The 23,301-nt window shown below is 45.1% G+C and overlaps 1 protein-coding gene across 1 annotated transcript in view; it reads left to right on the top strand.

Moving 5' to 3' along the window:
- ADGRF5 (adhesion G protein-coupled receptor F5) overlaps window positions 1–23,301 on the top strand; it is a 69,205-nt gene that overhangs the window by 25,689 nt on the left and 20,215 nt on the right. The window contains exons 3-11 of the mRNA XM_065401721.1: window positions 8,614–8,677; window positions 10,874–11,044; window positions 12,946–13,125; window positions 13,547–13,738; window positions 14,824–15,039; window positions 18,709–18,870; window positions 19,040–19,252; window positions 20,003–20,215; window positions 22,546–22,695. Coding sequence (XP_065257793.1) covers window positions 8,614–8,677; window positions 10,874–11,044; window positions 12,946–13,125; window positions 13,547–13,738; window positions 14,824–15,039; window positions 18,709–18,870; window positions 19,040–19,252; window positions 20,003–20,215; window positions 22,546–22,695 — 1,561 coding nt within the window. The remainder of the gene's footprint in view (window positions 1–8,613; window positions 8,678–10,873; window positions 11,045–12,945; window positions 13,126–13,546; window positions 13,739–14,823; window positions 15,040–18,708; window positions 18,871–19,039; window positions 19,253–20,002; window positions 20,216–22,545; window positions 22,696–23,301) is intronic.

Genomic DNA, 23,301 nt, shown 5'->3' with positions numbered 1-23,301 from the left:
ACAGTCCCGATTTTTGGGTCTTTTTCTTATATAGGCTCCTATTACCCCCCACCCCTGTCCTGATTTTTCACATTTGCTGTCTGGTCACCCTACCTAACTCTTATATCGCACTTTTCCTTCCATCAGCCTCAAAGGAGATCAGTGTCATTATGACTTGCCCAAGGTCAGCCAGGAGACCTAGGATCTGAACATAGGTCTCCTATTGTGGGATTTGTGCCCTGTCCACTGGGTCAAATGAGAACAACTTGAGGAGCTGCTGGATTTTGCAATGTAGCCATCCTTTATAAATGCATAGACAGCTAAATGTCCTGCCCCACTGACTGCAGAAATAACCCACGGCGACCAGTAAGTGCAGCCCCAACTCAACGCATTCAGCGTAAACTGAGCAAGACGTCATATTTCCTGCCTTCTTACCATGTTAAGCTATCGGAGGCTTAGCTAGTTTGGTTTAAATGCTCGCCCCGTGAGCTATGCTTGGGTGGGAATTTTGTCGATAGTTGTGTGTGAGGGGTTGGATCACAGAAACCCCCTGGGAGCTGCCACCCAATGTGCCAAGACTACTTCTACCCCTGCTTTCCCTGCCAGCTCGGGACCCCAGCACCCTGTCTTGCTGAGCCAGACACTCCCATCTGCTCCAACAAAGACCCAGGGTCTGAATTACCTGCCCCAAAGCTGCAAGTTTACCTGAAAGCAGCTAACAGAAGTGTTCCTGTCTTTAACACTCAGATGCCCAACTCCCAATGGGGTCTAAACCCAAATAAATCCGTTTTACCCTGTGTAAAGCTTATACAGGGTAAACTCATAAATTGTTCGCCCTCTATAACAGTGATAGAGAGATATGCACAGCTGTTTGCTCCCCCAGGTATTAATACATACTCTGAGGTAATTAATAAGTAAAAAATGATTTTATTAAATACAGACAGTAGGATTTAAGTGGTTCCAAGTAGTAACAGACAGAACAAAGTAAGTCACCAAGCAAAATAAAATAAAACGCGCAAATCTATGTCTAATCAAACTGAATACAGATAATCTCACCCTTAGAAATGCTTCACTAAGTTTTTTCCTCAGACTGGACACCTTCCAGGCCTGGGCACAATTCTTTCCCCTGGCACAGCTCTTGTTCCAGCTCAGGTGGTAGCTAGGGAATTCTTCATGATGGCTCCTCCACTTTGTTCTGTTCCACCCCTTTATATATCTTTTGCATAAGGCGGGAATCCTTTGTCCCTCTCTGGATTCCCACCCCCTTCTTCTCAATGGAAAGACACCAGGTTAAAGATGAATTCCAGTTCAGGTGACATGATCACATGTCACTGCAAGACTTCATTGCCCACTTGCCAGCACACACATATACAGGAAAACTTACAAGTAAACCACAGCCATCTGCAGACAATTGTCCTGGTTAATGGGAGTCATCAAGATTCCAAACCACCATTAATGGCGCACACTTTGCATAATTACAATAGGCCCTCAGGGTTATATTTCATATTTCTAGTTTCAGATACAAGAGTGGTACATTTATACAAATAGAATAATCACACTCAGTAAATTATAAGCTTTGCAATAATACCTTACAAGAGACCTTTTGCATGAAGCATATTCCAGTTACATTATATTCACTCATTAGCATATTTTTATAAAACCATATAGACTGCAACATCACAGTGTGGACAAAAATCCGGCTCCCGGTACCCTGAAAGCAGGTGCTGGGGCAATCTCTGGACAAAAGCGTCAGCTGCTATGATAATGGCATCTCCTGTTTAAAACAGAGCTGGGACTCAGATCTAGGTTCAATTTTCACCTCTTCCATTGTCTTCCTGTGCAAAATGTCTTTTCGCTGTGCCTCATTTCCCACCTGGCAAATAGGGATAATATTTATTATGGCAGCACCTACAGGCCCCCAGTGTGCTAGGTGTGGGACATACACGTGGTAGCAGGCAGCCCCCGCCCCGAAGGGCTTACAGTCTAAATAGACAAGACAAAGGGTGGGAGGAGAAACAGCGAAGTGAAATGACTTGCCCCAGGTCCCATAACTGGTCAGTGTAGGGAGAAGGACTATAACCCATGTCTGCCAACTCCTAGTCCAGTATGCTAATGATTAGACCACATAATACTTCCTTTTTTTTTTGGCTGTAAGTTCTTTAAGGCAGACGCTGCCTCTTGCTCTGTGTGTGTATCTAGAGGGCCTAGAACAATGGGGTCCTGATTTCCATTGCGGCCTCAATGTACAACTGCACTAGAAATAAATAATAAGATGAAGATAGCCCGCAGGGAGAAGTGGTTGTGGCCTGTTGTGACCCCACTGTAGGGTTCTTGGGCAATAGACCCCACACACACATACACACCCTGCAGCACACATTCTTGTGCAGCTCCTCATCATGGAGCATGATTCAGCACCACACACAGGGCACAGAAGCTCCTTGTGTCGGGCCGTAACTTCCAGATCTTCTACGTGCAATGGGAACCTGGCATTCCCACTGTGTTTCAGAGTGTGAGTGCCTATAGAGAGGATTTGTTCTTCACTGGAGCAGATTTAAGGAGAGAGAGAGAGAGAGACCTCTCCACCCCCTTTGCACCACTGAGATGGACTTTGCACTAGTACTGAATACAATGGAGCAGAGAGGAACCGAGAGAGGAACAAGATGGAGGAGGGGTCAATGGCTAGAACCAGTGTTTGGGAATCTTTGCATAGAGCGGTTATCATAGGCAGCTGTTGGTGGACTGGGTTGGGGCATCAATTTTCTCCCCCTGACCCCTACATATTTCCCCACATTAAACCTGTTTACTTGGCCTTAGTGTGATGAGGAGTGATTGTCACCCTGTCTGTACTAGCGGCTTTACTGAGTTAATAGGTTGTCCAAGATCAGGAGCTAAAAGCATCAGCTCTCTGGTTCTACCAGCACCACACTTCCTACAACTGATTACTAACAGGGAGAAAGTCTCTCTTTTTGTTTTGTTTTTGCATGCTGTTCCTTAACCCCAGTGCTTTGGGTGGAGAGCGTATATTGAACAAAAATATCTGATATCCTAGGTTATGTTCACAGCATACACACAAAGAAGATAGATAAAAACCACAACATGCTCTTTGAGGAAGGTTGCGACGTAACACTGCTTTACTTTTTAGAATCCAGAACCCTAAGACAAGAACCTCAAAACAGAGAGAGACAAAGCTGCCTGCTCCCTAAATCAGAGAGGCCCAACTCAACTCACCTTGCTCTAGCCTGGCTTTCTGCATAGGACATAGATCACACACTTTCCTTAGGGGCAAGTAGGACCAGGCAACCCTTTAGGATTTAATGTGACAGCTTGCATTTTTTACCTACTTTTCAATACACCACGTCTAATATTTATATAGTATCTGCAATCCAGAAGGGTCCCAAAATGCTTTGCAAACAAACCAACTTCACCAATTCCTGAATTGCAGCCTCCTCTTGGTGCAACATGGCAGTTGTTTAACAGTGCACAGCAAAACCACAATCGTTTAGGAGAGAAACTTAAGACTTCTTTCTACAGCTTCAAACTGAGGGAGGAAGTGGACTTAGGTAAGCATCATGTAACTGTTCAAGCAGAAATTTGGCCAGGAGAAAGGCTCGCATCCCTATTTGTGCAGCAAAATATGCGTTGGGAATCTTTACAATCAGAACTGATGTATTCTGAGAAGGAAGCAGTTCTAATCACACACCATATGGTTCCTTTGTGTGATGAGCTGTCTTAAGGGGTGCCAAGCTATTCACCAACTCTGTAAATAAAGGTTTGAATTAAGTTCCACAAACTGGCAAAGATGCAAACTTCCTGCCTCTGTGTAGCCACTTGTTTTTTTCGCCCATCACTAAGAATGGTGCCAGTGCATTCGAGGGTATGATATAAAAATAACACATGCTCTACTCTACTTGGCAGACCCCTGTATGAACTCGGCTGCTCTGTGTCCCTTGTGCCATCATGCCTCTGTCTAAAGCATGCCAGTAATGGCCTGTGAAATAGGTGGCTGATCTGCTACCTAAACTGAGTTTTCAATTGACTGGGATGCCACCAGTCCTTCACCTGAGGGGGATCCAGAGACAGCTGATAAAACCCTGCACTCCTGCTATTGGGCTGGGGGAAACTGGACCCCCAGGTTTTAAAAAAATTCAGCTAAGTGCCCATATCCTCAGCTCCAGTTCCCTCTCCCTGTCCCCCACTGGGCTCCTCAGACCTTGACTGGCATTCCTGTTTCAAGGCATGTCTACACTACACAATTAAGTCGACTTAAGTCAACATACAGCCACCGCAGTAGTTAAATCAGTTGTGCGTGTCCACACTGCACTCCTTGTGTCGGTGGAGCATGTCCTCACTAGTAGCACTTCCATCAATGCAGAGAGCAGTTGCTACCCACGGTGCAACTTGCTAGAATCTAGTACCGGGTGTTATGGGAAGGGCTTGCAATGCCTCATGGGGGCAAAACATTCTCGCAGGGGTGACTGGGAACATGGCGTGAATGTCCCATGATGCAGTTTTCTCTACATCCCATAGTATTTCATGCTTGTTTTCAAAAGCCTAGTATAGCCATGCATCCGCCATCTCTAGACAAGCATGGATCCCGCACAGCTCTGCACTATTGTGGTGAGCGTGGCGAACCCAACACACCTGATCCTGCAGTATTTCCAGAGCCACCAGAGGAGCATGGAATATGGCAATTTCCTTTCACGTAGCTGGAAGCCATGGTAACAAACAATTCCTGGTTGCTGTTGGCAGTTGCAGAGCAGAAGAACATGGTGGAGCGCCGTTTCTGGTCCTGAGAAACAAGCACTGACTGGTGGGATCGCATCGTTGTGCAGGCATGGGCTGATGAGCAGTGGCTGCAGAACTTTTGTATGTGCCAGGCCACTTTCCAGCAATTTTGTGAGGTGCTCTGCTTAGCTCTGCAGCGCAGCGACACCAAAATGAGAGCTGCGTTGACAGTGGAGAAGTGAGTGGCGATCGCTGTGTGGAAGCTGGCAACCCCAGACTGCTACCGTTGAGTCGTGAATCAATCTGGAGTTGGGAAATCCACCTGGGGGGTTGCTGTGATCCAAGTCTGCAGGGCCATTGATTGCCTTCTGCTAAGATTGCCTTCTGCAATCATTCTATGATTCTATGATTCTAAGAACGACTCTGACTCTGAGCAATGTGCAGGAGGTACTGGATGGTTTTGCTGCAATGGGGGTTCCTTAACTGCGGTGGGGCAATAGATGGCATGCATATCCCTATCTTGGCACCACACCACCTTGCCACAGAATACATAAACAGAATGGGATACTTTTCTATGGTGTTGCAAGCATTGGTGGATCACTGGGGATGTTTTTACCGACATCAACATGGAATGGGCTGGGAAGGTGCATGATGCACGTATCTTTAAAAACACAGTCCTGTTCAGAAATCTGCAAGCAGACACTTTCTTTCTGGACCACAGAAATCACCACTGGAAATGTTGAAATGCCCACAGTGATCCTGGGAGATCCAGCCTATCCCTGACTCCCGTGGCTCATGAAGCTGGACACTGGACACCGGCACAGCAGTAAGAAGCACTTCAACAATCAGCTCAGCAGGTGCAGAATGATGGTTGATGTGCCTTTGGCCGTTTGAAGGGGCACTGGAGCAGTCTACTCACTAGGTTAGACTCCAGTGAAAAAAAAATATTCCCATGGTTATAGCTGCCTGCTGCATGCTTCATAATATCTGTGAAACAAAGGGAGAGAATTTTCCGCCGCATGTAGGATGGAAGTGGATCAGCTGTCTGTTGATTTTGAGCAGCCAGATACCAGGGCTATAAGAAGAACTTGACAGGGAGCAATACGGCTCAGGGAGGCTTTGAAAGACTGTTTTAATAATGACCCCCCCAGCAATGTATGTTGCTTTCCTGTGTTGTGCCTGCCAGTATATTTTTGGTACCCTGGTCTGAACCATGATGTGAGTGGAGTAATGTAACCTTGCAAATGCACCTGTTTTTATGATCTCTGAATGATATACCCCCCCAAACCTCTACACCCCACTCCCCTCCTGGAGCTAGGGAGAGAACCCAGGAGTCCAAACTCCCAGACACCCCCATTCTCTAGGCCTCACTCCCTTGCCAGAGCCAGACGAGACTCTGTCCCCACAGCGGCATGAGTAGGTGGCGGGAGGGGGCTCGCACTGGAGATGTTGCATGCTGATGAGTTGTAGCCTCTGGGTGCTCAGTGTTGGTCTCCTCTGGCCTGACACAGCTCCTTGGCTTTCACTCGGCACTGCTGCGGGTCCTTCTTGTAGCCCTCTCTCCCCGTGACCCAAGAGATCTGCTTGTAAATGTCCACATTTCTACAGCTAGATCGGAGCTGTGCCTGCTCAGGCTCTTCTCCCCACAGACCCGGGCGATCCACCACCTCCTGTGTACTCTAGGCTAGAGCGTATTTGGAGCATGGACCTGGCATGCTCAGTTGGCCAGTTGCTAGGTGAGCTCTCCACAGCGACCAAACAGGAAATGAAAATTAAAAAATTAGCAGTCCTGTAAGGAGGGAGAGGCTTGTTCCTGTGTACCTGGCTGCTGGGCAGAGGAGTTGAAAATGGCAACCAGAGCAGTCACAATGGGTCATTGTGGAACGCCTCGTGGAGTCCACTTAAGTCGACGCAAGCAACACAGTGTCTACTCTGCCACTGCATCGACCTAACTACGTCGACATAAACACCATGCCTCTCACAGAGGTGTAGTTATTAAGGGTATGTCTACACTAGAAACCTAAGTTGACCTATATTAGGTTGACTTACAGCCATGGCAGTAATTACTGCAGTGGTGCATGTCCACACTGCCCTCCTTGGGTCAGTGCTACGCATCGTCTTCAGGGGCGCTTCCGCCGTCCTAAGAGGGCCAATGTGGGGAGTTGAGAGGCTGGTCTCTCAGCTCTGTTGTCAGCCCCGCTGCCCCACAGGCTCCCAGGCTCCCAGTGGACTGCCCCCCCCCCATTCCCCGCTGGGAGCGGGGAAAGCCGCTCTGAGCGTCTCGCCCCCAGGAAGCGTGGTCCAGATTCTCTGGCTCCCCCCCGCCTCCCCACCTTCTCTCCGGGAAGCAAGGCAGCATCGGCAATTTCACAGCTTGGTTCCTTATGTCGACCTAACTGCGTAGTGTAGACCAGCCTTCAGTCAACATAGCAGGAGAGTTACGACGGCAAGAGGGACCTTGTAGTGTAGACCCTGACATTATCAGGTCAACGTAGGCTGCCTTATGTTGAACCTAACTCTGTAGTGTAGACCAGGCCTCAGAGGTCCTACAGCAGGGTCAGTCCTAGCCCAAATCCACAGCCTTTGGGAGACTCAGGTGGGAGGACCTCACAGGCAGTGTCTTCTCACTAGATCCACATGCTCCCCTATCAGCTTAGACAAATGACTATGTGTGTCAAACGCTCTTGGCCAAATGTTGAAGTGGCATGGAGCAAGAGATAGGATGGAGCAATGGTTAGGACACTAGCCTGGGACTTGGGAGAAGCTGTATTCAATTCCCTACTCTACCAGAGGCTTGCAGTGTGACCTTGTTTAAGTCACTTAGTGTCTCTGTGCCTCCACTCCCCACTGGTAAAATGCTGCTATCTTATGGGCTGTTGTGAGGAGAAATCCATTAAAGATTGGGCGGTGCTCAGATACCAGGGCCATAGAAGAACCTTAGATAGATAAGTGGTGTGGCTTATTTTGAAGTTCTGTATCTTTAGGTTGACATCTTTCATCCACAGCCTTCCCTGGTGTTCTGCTTTCACAGAGCTTCCAGGTGATGGACTGGAGCTGGTTTGAGCTGATCTGTAATAAAAACGAGGTGGGATTCTGTGTGTTGGTTGTCTCTCATTGTCTGACAGGCTGGAGGCTCTCAGGTTACAAAACAACAACTCTTGCATGGTTGCTCATAGTTGCAATATCCCTTTAATAAACATTTCCATCGATAGGGCACATATAATTATGAGTCCAATCCTCCTTGTAGTGAGGCCAATGAGTTTTGCCATCAATTTTAAGGAGAGCGGGAGGAAGCCTACCCACATTGACCTTTTCATACACAGTATTATTTTGCTATCAGAAATCATGATGACCAAAAATGATCTAAGATACATGGAAATTGTAGCTTTACCTACAAAAAATGGGTTAAATTATCATGAGAGTAAAATTAATGGAACCTTCAATATAATCACATAGTGAGTAACAACATGATCTTATTACTCTAACCCTTGTCACTCCTTGCCCATCTCCCCTGTCATTGGTCATGTCACATTTAAAATTAGATAGTGAACTCTTTGAAACAGGAATAATTTCCATGTATCTATTCTATAGAGTATGTAGGGTTCATTTGGACTCAAGCGTCTTAGAGGTTTTGTGCTGGGCCTCTGCGGAGGAGTGAATTTCACCCTGGGACACACTTACGGGTAGTGTACAAGTAATCAATAATAATAAGAAGAAAATAAGGAGATGTAAGTGCATTAGCATGAAATCACTGGCTGCTTTTGACCTGTGTAAGCATGTAGAAAAGACGATGGACCAAACTCTTAGCTGGTGCAAACTGGCAGAGTTCCATTGTCCTCTCAGTTTTCACCAGCTCAGGTATAATAAATAAAATAACATAAAGCTTATACAACTGCTTTCTTTTTTCAGCCTGACAGCAAAAATGGAACAGAAGAGAACGTCCCAACAGAGCTGCACAGGCAGAAGCGACAGGGTATGTCAACACTGGCATTACAGCAGGTTTCCTTTAGGTAGCAGGGGAACAGGTCTCTTGGGTCATTCCTAGACATAACGAGTGGCAATGATCAAGCATGTGAATCACTGTGGTGCAAACCTGTGGCCAATCACAGATGAAAGTGTCTGAACACATTTTACTATGTAGCTCCTCCCCCGAGGAATGGCTTATGCCACCTCCCTTTTCTATCCTTGGTCACTCGGTGTATATCTCCACTGCACACTAAGGGCATGTCTACGCTACAGCCCTAAGTCAACTTATGTTAGGTTGACTTACAGCCACCGCACTAATTAATTGATATCCACATTCCCCTCCTTGTGTTGGTGGGCGTGTCCACATCAGGAGCGCATCCACCAACTGAAGAGAGGCAGTGTGGGGGGCTGAGAGCTCTCCAGGTAGTTCCTTGCCCGGAGCCCAGCTGCCCCCCGGCTCTCGGGTCCCCGCTGGGAGTGGGTGGAGGGCAGTCACCTGGGCTTCTCGCTTCCCCACCCTCAGCTGCCACTGTCTCTCTGCCAATGCTTCTCTGTTGCTGCTGCTTCAGTGCCACCACTGGCTACTGTGTCTCTGCTGCCACTCTGCTGCCACTGCTGGCCACTGTCTCCCTCTGATGTTTCTCTGCTGTCCCCAGCCACTGCCGCTGGCTACTCCTGCAACATCAGGTTCTGAGGTTCCATCACTTAACCCAGCTTAACCCAGCAGATAGAGGGGAGCCTCACAGACACTGCAGTCTCTATGTTGTCTTTCATTGTCCCCACTCAGAGTGTAAGGCTTAGCTTCCGGCTCAGACGTGACATCAGCTCTAGGAATAAGACCCAGGAAGAAGGACTCTCCACTGAGCTTAATCAGCTCTGTCATTAAATATTGAAGAGAGGCAGGTCCATTGGTGTCTAGACCTCCTTAGGCAGCCATTGCCCAACCAGATAGAATCACCTGTCCCTATCTGCTCTCATTTTGTCACTGGGATTTAGCACCCCTAACCCACCTGCTTAGACAGTTCAGTTCAGTTTAGGGCGACTCCCTCTGTCAGCGCATGCTAAGTACAGTTCTGCAGCCCTTTACTTATACAATAAGGATAACAACATTTCATTAGCCCTGCATTCCAATTTAAATTTTTTTATTAAAGCTAATGTTAAAATTATCAAATACACAGATTACGGGAAAAGAGTCTGTACATCTGGATATAATGCTTAAATTGTCAAAAAGTGCAAGGTTTGGTTTAAAAGTCATAAAATACATATAGTACATAATCTGCAATATCCCAAATTTAGGTCAATAAATTTAACGATACAGTTTAGATATTAGCATCCAAATATTCGGGTACATCATCCATAAAAGGTTATACTAAGAGTAGCTTATGGAAAGCAAATCTAGCAATGCGTGTAGATTGTCCCTCAATAACTGAGAATTTAGGATAGGTTGTCCCTCAGTAAATACAATGCATCAGAGAAGTATCTCAGTTACTTTCCCAACGTCATTTCTCAGTAGCACTGCAGCTCCTCTCTCCTGGTATTGCTGATGTCCGGTGATGTGTTCTAAATAGATGTCTCTTGACCACCTGATGGCGTCCAATACCATGAGTGATATGACACTAGAGTGATTTGTAACCCCAAACCAGCCAACATGGATCATTTTGGCAAAGCAGCACCATCGTGCTGTGCACCTAGGCTTGTCTATGCAAACGCGGTCTGCTCTTGAAGTCTTTTCCCCCAGTGTGCCACTAGCGGTCGGGGGAGTGCTCATACAGACCCTGCTTACACAACTCTATAAGTCAAGTAAATGGTTTGAGAGAAAGAACGAACCCCTTAACAGATCTGGGCCAATGGATATTCACTTGGGATGGATACAATTGTTGGGTCAAAGCGGAGAAGAAATGAGAGACAGCTTTAACTCCCTTCACTCTGACAGATTTCAAACCACTGAAGTGGGTTTCCTGTTACTCTCACCTCCTTTGATTCCCCGCTCAGAAGCAACGATTTGACCCTCTGTCAGCAGTGCAGGCAGATAGGACAGGCAAATGGAAGAGTTGCTGAGTAAGAAGGGCCAATATTACAGTTATTTGCCTCAGTAAAACCTCTCATTAGCTCTTGTTAAATAGCTATAGACGGCACAGACGCTACTCTGGAAGTCTTCAGTTATTATAATACACCCTAACACATCCATCCTTTTTCTTTTCAGTAGCTACATTTGGCCTTTCCCCTATGGAATACAAGATTGACATTGAGATCAGTTATACAGATCCATCTCTCTTGGAAGCCATCAAAGATTATTTCAAGAATCTTAGTTTTCCAGTCATAGTAAACACCTCAGATGCAGTAATGAACATTTCAAGCCTCAGTGTTACTACAGGTGAGTAGGTCGCTCTTCTGATGTTCTGCACGATGCAATGGCTTGTCAATAATTTGATTGCCTTCACATTTTCACATAGCGATCAATGAACTCGTAATGCCGACAGACCCTGCTTGTCGGCAGGCAGGACTGAACCTGAGACCTCTGAAGCTTAGTATATGAGCCTCTACTGCATGAACTAAAAGCCACATGGCTCTTAGCTAAGGGTGTAGCAGACTCATCAATCTCTAGCTGAGCTAGGTGCCACTAGAGGGGGACAGAGCGCCACAGCAAGCAGGCCTGGGTTACAAATCCAGAGCTGTCTCTGTTACCTACTGAGTGGGAAAGATCCAGCAAGACAGAAAAATTCATAGATAACAGCACTTTCTGGTATTTGCATTCCACACCTCTCCTTCTTACAAAACACTGACCTTAGGAGAGGCCTGAATTCTTCTCTGTGCCAGAGGAAGGGAGGGAGCCTGAGAAACCCTGTACTAACGTTCTGCTATGGCTTTAATACCACAGTAATAATAGCAGTCTGATTTACTATTATGTTTCAGGAAGCTGCAGTGCTGATTTTCAAAGTGTTTACTTCCCTCTGACGACATTTGGAATATAAATCACTCTAAGAGACTATGCTTTGTCCCTAGCATGTGGACACATATTTCATGGGCTAATTTTCTTTCCGATGTAATTCCAAAGGACATTATTAAAGAGCAAAGAATTGAAGAACCTTTATTTTCCCCACTTGTTGTTATACAAAATTGCAGCTCTATAGTATTTTGAATAGTTAAAATATGAAACAAAATATAAACACCACATGTATTTACAATAGTTCAGGACCTGATTTTTTTTTTTTTTTAAATCTCTGATCCAGGAGCAGTGGAAGGCTGTGTGTACTGGTTCTAAACACGTGTGTTCATCTTTCCAAGTGTTTCTTGTCCGTGAGCTAGTTTATTCAAAACATTTTGTCAATACTTCATGCTATGTCTCTGAAAGTTAACTTTGACTTAGTCTCATAAACAGTAAGAAAATGGGTTTATGCAGTTTGAAAACTAGGACTTAAGATTTTAGATGATATGAAGTATATTTGTCTACAGCATTTTTCTGATAGTGCCCTTTGAAATGCCTTTGCATTCAAGATAGCGATCAGAATGGTATCATTTTATGGTTCAATATCTCACTAGAAACAAACACTACAAAACGTTATTGAAACCAGTTTAGATGATATATGGTGTTTGTTTTTAGCCCAGGTAGTGTGTGAAATATCTGACCGTAAAACTATCATTGCTCTCATAGATCAGCAGGGCTATTTCAACACACTGATCCAAGACTGAACACAACAGATCCAAGAGTTTGGAACAGGGTAATTTTCAGTCCATGCGGTATATTTAAAAAAAACCCTCTTAGGCCTGGTCTACACTGGGGGAGATCGATCTAAGTTACGCAACTTCAGCTACGTGAATAAGTCGACGTACTTAGATCTACTCACCGGGGTGAGTCAACAGCTGATGCTCTCCCATCGACTCCGCCTGCGCCTCTCGCTCCGGTGGAGTATCGGAGAGTGCTCGGTGGTTGACTTATCACATCTAGACTAGACACGATAAGTTGACCCCCGCTGGATCGATCACTGCCCGCCTATCCGGTGGGTAGTATAGACAAGCCCTTAGAGTAATGAATCAAACTTAGCCCCTAATGAGAGTATCACCACCTCTTATTTAGCTGCTCATGATTCATATAACAGGATTCTCAGGGCATCAGATACTCAGGCTTATATCTTGCTAGTGAACGTCTAAGATGCACAGCATATTGTATAAACTTTTGCATACACATCCAGTAGGGTAAATATACTTAAGGGAACCATGCTGTGCAAAATATTATGAATAACGCATCATTAACACAGACTTTCTATTTTATACTAGTATGCAGTCTCACCAGTAATAATGAGACCCATTGTTTTTGTGAAAGTGGGTACAGATGGCCAGCTGCAATGTGTAGTGCCAACTCAATCTGTCCTAGTACCAACCCAACACAAGAGGAGATCTGTGACTGTATCACACAGGTGCCTTCTCAAGGACCCTATTGTCAGCTTCAGCCTGAAGGTAAGTTGTGCTTAGTAGCATATAGTATGAAATTTAATCAGGAGAGAGTGTGATCTTTACACATCAGTGGGGCTGGCTAAAATGTGACTCATGGACCAATCACGATACTTTGGGGCTTACTGTAGCTGTTATTTTTAATAGGAAAGTGTGTCCTGCTAATTACATCTCCCAGCATGCAAAGCTCCATCTTGATCCAAGTGGCCCCATTCAGATCATGGTGCAATCTTGCAAACACTCATGATTTTATCATGAATCTCAGGCTGATGCCCTGCACCCCAGAGGTGGCTGCATACCATTGACACTGAATGTGTATAATTTGTGAAGTGCTTAGGATTCCTTTGAGATGGGAGGCGCCAGGTAAATGTCAGCTGAAGTAATAAAATAAATAAATAATACTACAGGTTTCTCTTTGCCTCTCCAGATCAAACCCACTTCTCTGTGTCCCCTGAGGACATTTTCCAGGGGGATACAGTAATAATGAAGTGTGAGATACGGTTGGATACAGGGAACGGGATCTGGTATCATTCTGGACATGAAATCTTGAATAGCACCCGGCATTCAATATCTACAACGTCAGTTCTGAAAATTACCAATGTTACGCAGGATGATACCGGTACGATTGTGTCTGTATATGCAAGTGTATTGTTTGTAATTGGCAAAGGAACAAAGAAGAATGCAATTATTCTATTTATTTAAAACAGAAGGGCAAATGCACCTTTCCCCTCATCATCTTCCTCTGACTTTCTTTAATGAATCAGCTTCTGAATGGTGATGCCAGCATACTGCATTTATTATATTATAATAAAAAGTAACAGAGTTCCATAGCAAATTAAATTGTTAATGTTTGGAGAGCCCTTTGAAAAGAGGTGATATATTAGAACTTAGTATTAAGGAGCCAGGTAACATGGACTGGACTGGGAATTGAAAACCATGAGTTCTATTCCCGGCTCTGACACTGATCTACTATGTGACCTTGGTCAGGCTACTTCACATCATCTGTAAAAGGGGGGTGATGATACTTCCTTCCTTTGCAAAGTGCTTTGAGAACTATAGATGAAAACAGCCAAGTATTATTACACAGCACTTTATATCTGAGAGAAGGGAGGGGCTGGATCTGATTAGAGATACAGGCAATGTAGATGATTTTTGCAGCAGTAGTTTGGCTGGTGGGAGTTCAGAGAAGATGAGGTGTCAGTGGTCAAGGCAAGAGGTGTGTTGGGCTGATACAAAGGGCTTGGCAGTGGGAATAGTAGGGAGCAGGTAGATTTTGGAGAAGCAGGTGAGGAAAATCCAGCACTATTTATTGGGGGGAAGGAGAGAAAGGAGTAAGATATGATGCCACGGCAGCACACTTGAAGGACACAGTGAGGAGTGAAATTGCCAGTGATAGAGAAAAGAGGCAGAGGGACAGGCTTGGGAGCACTGGTACTAGGTACATGGTATAAGAGGCACATGCAGTACTTCATTGTTCTCCTTAAAGAGCCATTGTTCCAATGGGCCTGTGACACATACCACCAGCAGTGGAACCATGACACATATCATTACCAGATAGGTTTTGTGCCAGTGGCCAGCAAAAAAGGGGTTAAAGGGATTAAGCTATTACTGGGCTAGGGGGTGACTAGCTGAATTTATTTTTCATTGCTTTAGGGGATTAAGGCAGAATGAGTTCTCAGCAGTAATATTGTATTTCCTTTCCAGGTCCTTATACTTGCGTTTTCGTAAACAGCAGTATGAACTCCACATTGGTATTTAAAGCAACACGCAATATAACAGTAGCTCCAATAAACATTGTGCAATCAGGAGACACTGAGGTTATATGTGACGGTACCAAAGTATCGCTGAGCTGCTGCATTGATGGAAATATACAATCCTTTACTACTAACTGGAGACCAAATAAAGCAATTAATATTGTGGGTAAGAGAGAAAATATTCAGTCTCACATACTACAGGCCAGTTTTTTCTAAATCTCTCCTCCCAGTTTGCAGCTAAAAGGAGGCACATGCAGTGGTTTCACGCTCAAAAGGGCTAGATTCTTGGGGGAGGGATAGCTCAGTGGTTTGAGCATTGGCCTGCTAAACCCAGGGTTGTAAGCTTACTCCTTGAGGGGGCCATTTAGGGATCGGGGGGAGGGGAAGTTGGGGATTAGTCCTGCTTTGAGCAGGGGGTTGGACTAGATGACCTCCTGAGGTCCCTTCCAACCCTGATATTCTATGATCCTTGGGGACTTCCCAAATGCTTAGACCACAAGTCAGCAGGTGCTGTGTCAAGCCAAGATAAAGTTCCCACTAGCATTGTCTTAGTGCTTCTGTAGCCATTGCCATGCACTGTTAGAGCCAAGTGAGGGCTGCTCTAACTTCTGCCACCCTATAACTGCCACAGAGGGCTGGAAACCTATCCCAGGATCAGCACAGCATGCTGATATCTAGTCATCTTTCAGAAAGTGCATCCCCCCCTTTTCCTGCTTTGTTGACAGCAAGCTGGGTATGAGGTGTATAAGTCGCTATACTGGTTGTCCACAACTTCAGGGTCACCCTTATACTGAGAGTACCTTCCATGGGCCATGTACTCACCTTTGGTAAGCGAAGTGTGTGGTACAAAACAGCTGCAGCACAGCTAAAGATTGGGGCCAAAACCCCACATGCAAGTGTGAACTGTCCCGTGCAAAATGATTCATGCTTGATATTAAAGTTCCATTTTGAATGGATTTATAAATAATGCATAGACGTATATAGCATAAGCATGCTACAGACATCAGCAGAACATGGTAGAGTTTTTATAAGCACATCAGTAGATGGTGTTATAGATGGTGTCTTAAGCAACCAGTTGCCCTTTTGGACTCTATAAAAACCTATAGCAAAGGAGTAACCATTTATTAAAACACTTATTAATCATTTACTAGCCTTTTATTAACTGTATATAAATGGAACTTCAATATGAAGTATGACTGCAAACTGAGTAACTGTAAATGCACAAAGGTACATAAGAACATAAGAACATCCATACTGGGTCAGACCAAAGGTCCATCTAGCCCAGTATCCTGTCTTCCGACAGTGGCCAATGCCAAGTGCCCCAAAAGGAATGAACAGAACAGGTAATCATCAAGTGATCCATCCCGTCACCCATTCCCAGCTTCTGGCAAACAGAGGCTAGGGACACCATCCCTGCCCATCCTGGCTAATAGCCATTGATGGACCTATCCTCCATGAATTTATCTAGTTCTTTTTTTTGAACCCTGTTATAGGCTTGGCCTTCACAACATCCTCTGGCAAGGAGTTCCACAGGTTGACTATGCATTGTGTGAAAAAATACTTCCTTTTGTTTTTTTTTTAAACCTGCTGCCTGTTAATTTCATTTGGTGACCCCTAGTTCTTGTGTTATGAGAAGGAGTAAATACAGTGGCATAGCCAGGTGGCGGGAACAGAGGGAGTGATCAGAAAAAAAGGCGCCACACGCTGTGGTGCTTGTACTCACCCGGGTCTTCGGCAGCACCTCTGCGGCGGGACCTTCACTCGCTCCGCGGGGCTTCGACGGCATTTAGGCGGCGGGTCCTTCAGTGCTGCCGAAGACACCCGAAGCGAGTGAAGGTCCCGCCGCCGAAGACCCGGAGCGCCGCCCCATCAGTAAAAGCGCGCCGGGTGAGTAAAAGCGCCACAGTGGGTGGCACCTTTTTTTGTGAGTGAGTTAAAAAGGTGCCACCTGCTGCGGCGCTTTTACTCACCCGGCGGCGCTTTTACTGACAGGGGGCGCTCCGGGTCTTCGGCGGCGGGCCCTTCACTAGCTCCGGGTGTCTTTGGCAGCATTGAAGGACCCACCACCGAAATGTCGCCGAAGCCCCGCGGAGCGAGTGAAGGTCCTGCTACCGAAGACCACGCCACAGAGGGTGGCGCGTTTTTTTGTGAGTGAGTTAAAAAGGCGCCACTTTTGGGGAATGTGCACAGGGGGAGCAGCCGCTCCCCCTGCTCCTCCCCTAGCTACGCCGCTGAGTAAATAACACTTCCTTATTTACTTTCTCCACGCCAGTCATGATTTTATAGACCTCCCTTAGTCGTCTTTTTTCCAAGCTGAAAAGTCCCAGTCTTATTAATCTCTCCTCATATGGCAGATGCTGAATACCTCTAATCATTTTTGTTGCCCTTTTCGGAACCTTTTCCAAGTCCAATATTTTTTTTTTTTTTTTGAGATGGGGCGACCACATCTCCATGCAGTATTCAAGATGTGGGCGTACTATGGTTTTTTATAGAGGCAATATGATATTTTCTGTCTTATTATCTATCCCTTTCTTAATGATTCCCAACATTCTGTTAGCTTTTTTGACTGCCGCTGCACATTGAGTGGATGTTTTCAGAGAACTATCCACAATGACTCCAAGATCTCTTTCTTAAGTGGTAACAGCTAATTTAGACCCCATCATTTTATATGTATAGTTGGGATTATGCTTTCCAGTGTCCATTACTTTGCATTTATCAACATTAAATTTCATCTTCCATTTTGTTGCCCAGTCACCCAGTTTTGAGAGATCCTTTTGTAGCTTTTTGCAGTCTGCCTGGGACTTAACTATCTTGAGTAGTTTCGTATCATCTGCAGATGCACCTTTCTCCATCTGAAAGCTGACCATTTATTCCTACCCTTTGTTTCCTATCTTTTAACCAGTTACCAATCCATGAGAGGACCTTCCCTCTTATCTCATGACTGCTTACTTTGCTTAATAGCTTTTGGTGAGGGACCTTGTCGAAGGCTTTCTGAAAATCTAAATACACTATATCCACTGGATCCCCCTTGTCCACATGCCTGTTGACCCCCTCAAAGAATTGCACTTGGATCCAGGGATTTATGCACTTGTGAATTACTCAGACATACAGGGTGAAATCCTGGTCCACTGAAGCCAATGGGACTTTTGCCTTTGACTTCAGTGGGGTCAGGATTTCGACCATGAGTTCTGCTTGCATAACAGATGCACACTCAGATTTTGTGGGTGTGATTTAGATAGGCAGTTTTGGTAAATTTGCCCCATTATGTCTAACCCTCCTCTCTTGACACCCAAAATACAGTTACAGGATAGCCCTTAAAAATGTTAGTTTCCCCTAAGATAAATAGATGAGTTTAATATTGACAGTATCTCTTTGTACTTTCCACTGCTTACTGTAAGAAACGCCTTGAATCTGCCAATACTGAGATTATCTGACTCCAAATACTTCTCTCAGGCCGGAATCTGAAACCATTACTCACAGTGACTTGTCCTCACTCACCCAAACATTGCTATTGGACTCAGTGGGGCTACTCATGGGAGTATGTGCTGCTCAACAGGAGTAAGGATTGTAGAACTGGGCCAATGGGTGTCTTAGGTAATTGGCAAAGTGTACTTTGGCCCAATCCTGAAGTCCTTCCTAGGCCACTGTGAGTTTTGCCCAAGTAAAGGCTGAGTGTGGACTTCAGGATGGGTGAGTTTAAAATGTCTCACTGTCAAAACTTGTGCCTACACCTAGGGTTTGCATAGCTAGGACAAGTCCTGTATCTACAGGTTTTACTTGTGGTTGAGATAGACAGACAGCAGTGACAGCTCTGGGATTGTTTATTTCAATACAGGAACCACCAGTTTCACTCCAAACTGTACTGAGTACACTCTCCAAGCCAATCAGTGTCAGTGCCCAAACCAGTCTAATAGTGAGATAACGTACACGTGTGAGCTGAGTACGGGGAATGGCGCCATCCGAAGTAAAGCCATCAGCGTGACATATTTACAAATAGGTAAGGAGCCTTTGCCGAATGCTGATAGAATCTGATTGCACATAGCTGAGTGTAAGTGCCTTGGGCAGGGACTGTGTCTCCGTTCTCTCCACATGGCACCCTGCCTACCTATTGTGCCACATGCAAATGACAAATAACAATAATGTGTCGTTTATCTTATATTTTTCAGCAAATGTAAAAATATTTTCAAGCGCAAAAGCTCAAGTTTCTGAGGGACACAGTTTTAATCTAACATGCACCAGCGATGTGAGCAATTGCGATAATGTCACCTGGGAAATCCAGTCTCAAATGATAGACTCTCGGCTATACAGCTGTAACCTGGAATCCCCAAGCAAAGCCAGGTCCATGCTCACAGTGAAGTCTGCCACTCAGGCCTGGAATGGTAAGTGAAGGCGTCACATCACAGTGTGTTTTGGTCAGAATGACAAGGTAGGTGACATTACCAATCATTTGAAAAATCAGAACTTCACCTAAGCCTCCATCCAGCAAGACACTTAAACACATGCACAGCTTTCATCACACAAGTGGTCCCATTGAAGTCAATAGAACAGGGGTTGGAACTTGCATCTCCCTGGTGGATGCCTTAACCAGCAGGCTATAGAGTCAGTCTCATGGTCTCTCCGGCGCGATTAATATTTAAGTATTTCATACAGAGTGGAACAGCTTCAACAAGAGAGATGGAGAGAACCCAACCCCAGAGGTTAGGATGCTCAGCCCAGAGGTAAGAGACGTGGGTTGAAGTCCCTCCTCCAAAGCAGGCAGAGTGGGGATTTGAATCTGTCTTTTGCATCCTTCGGGAGTACTCCAACTATTGCATATAAAGGGAGCACCACCAGCTCCTTCTCCAGCTGTGTTTTGTGCAGTGCACAATCCAGTAGGCATCTACTAACCTGGCTGTTGTGCTTGAGTGCTTGCAGGGATGCTCCTGATCTGGGTCGTTGTTTTACCTTTCCTGCTCATTGTCTTTAGCAATCCCTTTTGATCTATCTCCATAGCAAGTAAGCCTCCATAAACAACCACACAGAGACATACACCATATTCATAAAAATGTAATACAGGAATTTTACCAGTTCATCACAGTCTGCATTCCGTGGCTTTCAACTGAGGCCTGGTTTTGTTTCATTGCTTTCAGGCACCTATACTTGCACATTCTCTCAGAAGTCTTTGCCAAGTTCTGCTAGTACAACAGTTGAGATTGTGCCTCTGCCTCTGAATCAGAATATTGTACTGGATCCCATGCAAGGATTTATACAATGCAATGTACCTCAGGTCCTAAAGTGCTGCATAAATGGAATGGAAAACTATGACGTTACATTCACAGTTCAACAAAGGGAATTTAAGGGTGGTAAGGAAGTCGATACTTTACTCTGAAAATAATATTGAATGTGTGGATAATTGTGGACATCCCCCCATAAGATTCATTTCTTCTATGATGCCTACAATTAGTAAGCAATTAATTATAAGTATTTTTTTTAAATGTGCAGTCTCATTACTGTAATCCAGGCTCTTCCTATCCTTGTGCTTTGTTGCCCTTAATCATTACATCATGTCTAATTTGGGATTGTCACCATTTTGAACCCAAGATCTCTCTGTTCATGCCGTAGTGCAGGTAGTGCACTCTCATAATTTAGTCTTAAAAGGTCTGACCCTGATCCCATTGGAGTTAATGAAAGTTTTGTCATTTACTTCCATGAGTGTAGGATCAGATCCAAATGTGGTTACGTTAAAGTCCTACAGTAGGGGTCGGCAACCTTCGGCATGTGGCCCATCAGGGTAATCCGCTGGTGGGCCGCGAGACATTTTGTTTACATTGACTGTCCGCAGGCACGGCCCCGGCCGCAGCTCCCAGTGGCCGCGGTTTGCCGTTCCCAGCCAATGGGAGCTGCGGGAAGCGGCGGGCTGCAGGGATGTGCTGACGCTTGTCCTACAGGTACTCTCTGGGATTCTGTCTTTACTTTCTACCAGTGACTTTCATATCAGGTTTGGTCAGTTTGCCAACATATTCTAGCCATTCATTTAATTTTATATTCGAAATTTAGGATCATATTTTTCATGTGGGTCCATGTAACTGATGCATAGCCATGATTCAGGTTGATATGATAGCCATCCCCAAGCATTTAAAATGTGTAAATACCAAGGAAAGAGACGTCGTTAAGGGTGGCTCAAGTGTGTAGGGGTAATAGCCATGAAACTAAGCAAAAGCATATTTAAGATGAGTAAGAGGAAACATTTCCTGTTAGTGATGTCTACTAGACCATGGAACAGCCTCTCAAAGCAAGTGGTGAAAACTCCACAGCTTGAGTAATTTCAAACCAAAAGGGACAAAACTTTCAAGAATACAATGTAAGGAACTATCCCATATTCACCAGGGATATGGACAAAAGGACTTTTCCAGTGTAAATGTCTGTGGTTCTAGGTCTTTGAATTCTACCAATTATTTAGCACCTTGTCGAAGTTCCCGAGTGGCTCAAAAAATTAACAAATATCATGAGATTAGAAAAGAGAGAGGAATAACCATCTAATTATGCAGATACAGCGCATTCTGGTTGCATCAGTCAGCAGTTGCCATGAATTTGTGCTCTGCTTGTAGCTAAAATAAGCAAGAACAGAAATGTAATAAAGTCAAAGGTTTAATTAATTTGACTAAAAATTTCCCCAGAAATTACACAGACCCTCAGCAATTCAGCTAATCGGTTATTGGAGACAGACATTTAGATTAATTTAACATCACTGTGGATAGGCTCTGAGGGGAATTGCATCTAACCTTCCTTGGCTAGAAGAAGACTAATAGATACAGTGTGCTCGCCTGAGGTTTCTGGCAGGGAGTGTAAAGCAGTAGGAGACGGGGGGATCATTAGGCTTGTGAGTAGGATGCAGAGAACAACACAGGAGAGGTTACTGTTGAAGACCCTTGGGATGACTGAAAGATAAACTGAGGACAGTGCAGAACCTGGGAGTTACCAGATGAAGACTTAGAAAATCCTAACCTAAACTGAAAGGCTTCAGCAGAAGCACGGAGAGCAGAAATGAAAGAGGTGCACTAAAGTGGCTACCCCCGCCACTGTTGCTGCACCATAAAGGACTTTGGGGGAAAGTTGCTCTCATAGTGGAAGGCCAGAAGGATGCTTACACTATATGTCTGTAGACAGAAGAGACAACATAAGAAGGTAGCAAGGAATGAGCATAAGCAGCAGAAGATCATAAGCTTGAACAGTAGGAGACTATCCCTAGAAGGGCTGAGAGAGCTGTTCTTTTAAGAGGCTGAGAAAGGAGATTTTCACAAGCACTTCCTGTTCTACTCTAGCTACAGAACCAAACTATTGCATTCACGGGCGGTGGGTGAACCCGCCCCTCCTTCAGGGAGGCTAGTCTCCAGGCCTTGCCCTTTCTGCCCAAAGCCCCACATGCCAGGGCCAGCTGGAGGAACCCCAGCTGGCCCAACCCCTGGGCTGGCCCTGGCCACTGCAGCCCTTGGCCACCAGCCCAATCCCCGAGCTCCAGGCCACCAGCTGGAGCTGAGTCCCCGCCAGCATCAGGGGAGAGGGGGGAATGAGGGCAGGGTCTCGGGGTGGAGCGTGGGGGCACGGCCTGGGTTAGGGGAGGCTTAGCCTCCACTGGCCTTTGATACTTGCCACCCATGATTACATTAACACACCTAAAAATCTTTCTTTGCAGTGAAAAACACACAAGGAAACCAAGTGTGCTACACATACAATTACACAGAAAGCTGCAGCTCAATGTCAGATGTCGTGGTAAATTGTACCTTTGTTAACCGCATTCAAGATAAGGTCACAAGTGCACCTATGAAACTAAGTATTATACCAGGTAAGAAGAAAACTTGGTAATTATATACAGCAATTGAATATACAACCCTAACGTATTTGCCAAATCGAAGGACATGTATTGTATCAATGAGGCTGCTTAAAAGCAGCAGCATGTGCTGTGGTTAGCTCTGGTTGGTAATTTTCTATCTAAATGTTTTTTGATAGAAAATATGGTTGTCATTAGAAAACGTCAATTTTGCTGAAATTTTGAAAACCAAAACAAGGTGTTTTGTTTTGGCTCAGTTCAACATTGATCTCTGCAGTCATCTGAGCTGCCTTGGGAATGATAGTTCTGGTGCCTCATGCCCCCAATCTTCCCCCTAGGCTGGACTCCCTAGCTAGACTGCATCTCCCATGACACACGCAGGAAATGTAGTCTGGCCTAGGAGCCCAGCCCATACAGGAGAATGGTGACTTGAGATACTAAAATTACAACTCGCAGCAGGTCAGGCAGACACAGATTAACGTTAACCTGAAATTAAATCTTTCAAGATTTCCAAATCGAATTTTTATGCAATTTTTTGTTCGACAGAAAGTTTTGATATTTTGAGTTTTTATTCTCATTTGGGATGTAAACAAATGTTGACATATGGACTTTCCCCTGGGA

This window comes from Emys orbicularis, chromosome 3 (genome assembly GCF_028017835.1).
Source record: "Emys orbicularis isolate rEmyOrb1 chromosome 3, rEmyOrb1.hap1, whole genome shotgun sequence".
NCBI lineage: Eukaryota > Metazoa > Chordata > Testudines > Emydidae > Emys > Emys orbicularis.
Note: the sequence above shows the minus strand (reverse complement) of the source record. Positions and strands in the feature narration are given on the sequence as shown.